Here is a 5,950-nt window from a genome sequence, read left to right as displayed (position 1 = left end):
GGCAATGGCTCCCTAACATCAGGAATGACAGCCATCAGCAGGCACCACAGTCAGTGCAGAGAGGGTCGACATTTTAGTACAAGTTCTGTTTTCCCACATCCTGGGCATGGTGGCTGAGGCTGAATCCTCAGTGCTCAAAGAACAAGAGAAGACAATTCTGTCCAACAGCAGCCAGCCCGCTCACTGAGTTCACACATAGTCCAGAATTTCTGTCTCCATTTCATTTTCACTCCCATCAGAAGGCTTGAAGTCCTCTTCCTCCTCCTCCTCCTCATCCTCGTCCTCGCCAGACTCATATGCCAGCTGCTCTTTGCCATCTTCACTGCTTGTTTTACTTGAGAAAAGAGCTTAATTGGGGAAAAAAGAAAGAAAGACAATGTGATGCCTCTCTCAGTGAAACCTGGGGGCATTTACAGTAGAGTTCATAAAACAAGTGAGAGGACGGCAGAAGCCACAGGGGCACAGCTAATGTTGCACACCTTAATAGAATTTAATCAAGCCCAAAGCAATCTGTTTTCATACTCCAGCTAGCAGAACAGCAGCAGATCTGTAGTGCTGTGCCTCCTCTCCTAGCCGATTCTCACCTAATTCACTGGGATACTGCTTTGGCCCAGCATCATGCAAAAATAATTTCCTCACTTCTTGTTCCAATTAGTAACAGCAATAAAAAGTAAAATGACACCAACAGATACATCAGTAAGAATAAGATCTTCATTATCACTGGGCAAAAACATTCAAACTCTGAAGGCCATGATAACTGGGAAGATTAAACAGAAAACCTTTACTCCCATCCATTCCTAATCCCAACCCACGTTCATACTGCAGGACAACAGCTTCAGCTCACACACTGTAATGAGCTAGAACACAAAAAATACCAGATGTAGCACAAGGGAGGAGGCAAATACAGGAACGCTACTGCCACAGTGCTGACTGCAACATCCTTATTCAGCCCACAACATCTCAACACCAACAGGAAGGTAGTAATACACTGCAGTCGTAGGCAGTAAGGTAGCAATACACTTTGATGCTCAGAAGCATCCTTACCAGGTCTTGTGGATCTGATTATCTGCTTTATCATCAGAGACATGGTATCTCGCAGATCATCACTGGTCTTTGGAAGGCACCATCCATCCCGCTCTGTGCATTCTGACTCTGTGCCATCATTCCGACGGATGATTTTCTGTAGGCTAAAAAGCAGCAAAAGGGAAGGAAATTACATTCAGATGTAGGCTTCAAATGAGACAGACTATGGCTTACTTCTATTTTACTTCATTGAGTTGGACTAGCATATTTGGTTATTCACGTAATTGTCATATGGGAAAGGAAGTTCATATGTGAAAAGTCTTCTATTTTTATTCAGAAGCTAAACACCTCTTGAGTTTCTGGTCAAGGAGAGAGAGGGGAATGGACTGAATATAAACAACAGGCTTTGAAAGCTAGCTCTAACAGAAGACTCAGCTGCCAGTGCGATACCTTTCCACATTCAAGTCACAGAGCTGGTAGAACATCTGCCGATAAGGGGGTAAGGCTCCTTCTCGAAAAATGTAGATGGATTCCTAAGAGGAGGAAAGAATAAAAGGTTTCATGTGCATTTTATGGTGTAATAGGACAACTCTGGCATAACTGAAAAGTACTTCTGATGGGCTGATTCAAGAACAAGGCATTTCCAACACAAATCAGTTCCAAGGCATAGGTCTGCATATGGCAAAAGATAAAGCTGAATGAGGAATGCAGCGAAATTTCACTGCAGCCATAGTCACAACAGCACAGTTGTGCAGAGAACACACTTCATCTCTTCAAACTGCAGCTCTGTCTGCAGCCTGTTACTGCATAACAGTGGATAATGGGTTTCATTCTAGCAAAAAGGGAAGAATAAAAAATTCCTGGTTATTTATTTTGCCCTGCTGGATTTTGCAGGATGACCTGATAAACAAATGGTGATTTTTATGCACATCGCTGCCCATAAAGTTACAATTTTATCAATTGAAACAAAAACGCTCATCACATCTAAGACTAGGGCTGAGAGTACCAATCCCATCTTGCAGCATGTAAGAAATACATGCAGTGCACAGCAGGTGAAGTTCTGTACTGACATGCGCAACCAGCAGCTTCCCAGGTAAACCTGAGGACATCAACTCACTCACAACTGTCCCTTTAACGACTGACAAAACAGGAAATGCCTTTTTTTCACTAAGCTATTTCAAGATTCTGGTAAAAGAGAGTAATGCTTACCTTCAGTTTATACCTGCTGGAGGCAGGCTTTTTTGCACCGGATGCACCGGACGTACCAAGCCCCTGTTTCAGATCATGTACACTGACTGTATGACTTACTGAAAGACAAAAAAAAGAGAGTCCTAATTACAGACATCTTTTGCTCTGTGGCATTGTACTGTCACTTCTCTACATTGATTCCACTTTGCTGGTCAGCAAAAACCAGACCAACCCAGCAACTGAGCATGTGTTGCTCATTCTTCAGAGACATTACTGGACAGTCACAGGAAAGATGGTGAGTTTGGCGGCTTTTTCCACAGCGCATTTGTTCATAATTTTAACCTTTTCTACTCTCCCTTGATGAAGAGAACAACTCTCCCCTTAACCCTGCACCATCACTGAACAGAAGGGAATGCTGAATTCCCACACCGTTGCTTGCAGAACTCCCTTCTGTCTGCTAACAGATACTGTGGCTCAGCCCGACATGCATCCAGGACTCACAACACTTCCCAGCAGGAGAATATTCTACTAGCTTTAACAGCAGCACTATATTACAACCAGAAATATAGCTCCAATTTTGGCTCAGCTGAAACATAGGAAGATCCTTCACTACGTGTGACTAGGATGGGGTAAACAAAGAAACAGAAGAGCCAGACAGCCCTTCTGCTGGCACAGCATACCTGGCTTCTTCACAGTGATGGGCAGACTGTAGTTATACGTGCTGCGTTTTGCTTTCACGGGCATATCATTCGGGGCGTAACCTAGAGGTGAAAAAGGAAAACCAGTAATGAACTGAGGGCAAGCACCCTGCAGAACATCCCTAGCTCCGTAACAGAAGTGCTGGGCTGGTGTGTGAAAGGCTGGGTGGTTTGGGGGATATGCCGACTTCAGCAAGGTGGGGAGAGGAGACCTATCAGGTCAACAAAACCCTTTAACCCGGAAAGAGGGGGAGATGTGATCTGATGGTAATGACTGGATGCCAGCTCTGTCATGGACTTATTAGATGGCCTCAGAAAGTCCTTTCCCTCAACTTGCCCTCTGCAAAATCAGAGCAGGGGAACCCTATGTCCCAAAGTCTGAGACCTAGCGTCGAGCACAAGATGTAGAGGTCCTTGAGGAAAAGCTACCATGTAAGCAACAGAATCTGCTGCTCAGTGCCTCCCCTGAGCGAGAGGGAAGATGGTCTGCAATATCCACTTGGGCTTTAAAAACACGGAGGAGGAAAGTCAGCCAGGTGTCCATTGGGTTTGGAATGTGCCAAATGAGGAAAGACATACTGCATACTATGAAATAAAGTATTAAAGGAGTTTACAGAAGAACTACTGTAAGCAATGAACTTAAAAGGTGCCACCTTCATTAGAGCAGAAATATGGCAAAAGAGTTTGAAAATCAAGTAAAAAGAAAAGTACTACCACGATTAACCAGAAAGCAGAGAGAGCATCTCTGTGGTTTGGGCCCTTTTACCATATTTCATTCCACAGCGAATTCGGAAGTCCAGTACTTGATAAATCTTTGCTTCAGGGTGTTTTCTGGGGTCATACCCAAACCTAACCCATAAGCTTCTCCAAGGACCTGTTAACTGCATAAACACACATGGAGGAAGACGGTTACAAAAAAAATAGTACAGTGTTACAGAGGTTCTTCAATACAGCGTTGCAGAGCTTCTTAGAAAATTCTCATATTTTCCCTCGTTGCCCAAAAAATATTTCTTTTAACAGCTTCTTCCTTACTTGCCACACCAGTATTTATATACTGAAACCTGGGCAATCAATGCATCAAAGCCCAAATATTTGCGTGCTTTTACAAACTAACTTGCAAGGTCACAATAAAGCGTTTGTTTGGAAAAATTCTCCTATCGTTGCCAGATGGACAGTCAATTTGACTGTCTGACTGAACTGCAAAGCCGATTAGAACCGAGGGAGTGAGCAGTTACTGAATCCTCCATGGTTTTAACTTCCATTCAAAAGCAAGGCTTTCCTTCCCTCTTTCTCTTTACATAACGTTAAGCTCAAGTACTTAGCGGTGGGACCTCAGAAACTGCAAAGAACCAGGAACACCCAGCTGATGCTCCCTTGCTCTGCCTCCTAGCAGACTCAGACAGGCACAAGGGCAGATGTACAGGCTTACCATGTAATAGGCCAAATACGGCAACAGAAGTTTCAGCTTGTCTGGATGGACACTGATATTGGCTTTTACTGCATTCCGAGACCAGACAGGACGGACTTCAAAGAGCTAAAATAATACAGAAACAACACAGAAACAGTAGAAAGTGGGTTACTAATGGCAGTTCAGCTTTCTAAGTGGACTTTGTCTTGTATCGGGGCCTTTGGGCCTTAGTATGAGCTATCAGAAAGGCAACGTAAGAACTAGTGACACAAAAAGGAACTTAACATGAGTTGGCTACAAGGACAGATTCAAATCTTGACTTGCGTAACTGAACTGTAGACAGCAGTGTCAGTGGTGTCTATTGATACTTGCTGTATCAGTCAGTTACAATCACCACAAATTTTTGGGGAAGTCAGAGAAAATGGCTGCATGCAGTTTTTTCCTACACAGCATGCTGCAGTATAGTGCTCAAGTCAGAAATAAGGCACGTACCTTCCTCAGCTCTTCCTCCACCTTTTTATCCACAGGATTGGTGCACACTTTCTTCCAGGTCTGTACGGCAGCATCCAGGGGTTTAGTTGGGATTTCTTCATCATCAAAGTTCACAAAGATAGCGTTGTGCGGGCGACGGGCCCTGCTGAGGCCAATCAGGTTCTCACCAGACACCTGGGGATTGTTGTATCCCTCCCTAGAAAGAGGGAAAGGATCGGGTTTGCTTTCTGCCTGTGGCACACAGGGACTCAGGGCCTTCACAAGAAAATGCAAAAATAGAAGTTTAGTGCGGGCGACGGGCCCTGCTGAGGCCAATCAGGTTCTCACCAGACACCTGGGGATTGTTGTATCCCTCCCTAGAAAGAGGGAAAGGATCGGGTTTGCTTTCTGCCTGTGGCACACAGGGACTCAGGGCCTTCACAAGAAAATGCAAAAATAGAAGTTTACAGATTTGATGTCAGAAGAGAAGGGACTCAGCCATGTGAGCAATGGGTTGGTTTACCTTTGGCCCCACCTCCCTAGGGATTTTAGAATCACATGCTGGTACCATAAAAGACTCTTGTGACACCACTGAGGAAAGAAAATTTTAAATTAAAAAAAAAAACGCTGCAAAACTACATACAGTTGCCTGATGACAAAGGTCCCCTGTACTGACAGAAAACCCTCAGGCAGTTGGCTACCGATTTGTACAAAATGCATTTGCAGCACAAAAGGCTTCACCCTCTGCATTTGCTCTAATTACTGCAGCTCAGCAAGGCACAGGGACAAGGCAAGATAGAAATGTAGTTAATAATTCAATCTAGAAATAAGTATTTTTTTCTTTCTTTAAAAAAAGTGCCAATGAAGGGCTACAGTGAGAAAATGAAAGACCCACCCGGGGGCCAGGAGGGAACAGGTCCAGCGAGCGCGGTCACAGGAACATATGGCATCGACTCCTGCACGCTCCCCCCTCCGCTCCAGCCCCCTGGAAGCAGGCAGAAAGCCAGGCTCACTGCGTCCCGCACTGCGTGTAGCGTGCTGGGGCAGGCAGTCATCTTCAGCAGATCACCAGGTCCCCTCACCTCAAGAGGGCTCAAGAGTCCTCAAGAGGACTTCTGCTGAGGTTTCTGCTGCCAGGCAGTTTCTCAAGCGTGCCTGCCTC

At 45.0% G+C, this 5,950-nt stretch overlaps 1 protein-coding gene across 1 annotated transcript; it reads right to left on the bottom strand.

Moving 5' to 3' along the window:
- Nucleotides 1–189: 189 nt before the first annotated feature.
- On the bottom strand, nucleotides 190–5,040 carry GTF3C5 (general transcription factor IIIC, polypeptide 5, 63kDa; the record flags this gene model as incomplete). Its single annotated transcript, XM_009587827.1, has 8 exons — nucleotides 190–347; nucleotides 1,045–1,187; nucleotides 1,474–1,556; nucleotides 2,233–2,330; nucleotides 2,892–2,972; nucleotides 3,676–3,790; nucleotides 4,339–4,443; nucleotides 4,810–5,040. Coding segments are annotated over 8 exons (1,014 nt in total), but the record flags the coding sequence as incomplete, so codon positions are not given.
- Between the last annotated feature and the right edge of the window lie 910 nt (nucleotides 5,041–5,950).

The sequence above is a fragment of the Fulmarus glacialis genome, unplaced genomic scaffold, assembly GCF_000690835.1.
Source record: "Fulmarus glacialis isolate BGI_N327 unplaced genomic scaffold, ASM69083v1 scaffold8521, whole genome shotgun sequence".
Lineage (NCBI taxonomy): Eukaryota > Metazoa > Chordata > Aves > Procellariiformes > Procellariidae > Fulmarus > Fulmarus glacialis.
The sequence above is the reverse complement of the archived record's forward strand: the minus strand, read 5'-3'. Positions and strand labels throughout refer to the sequence as shown.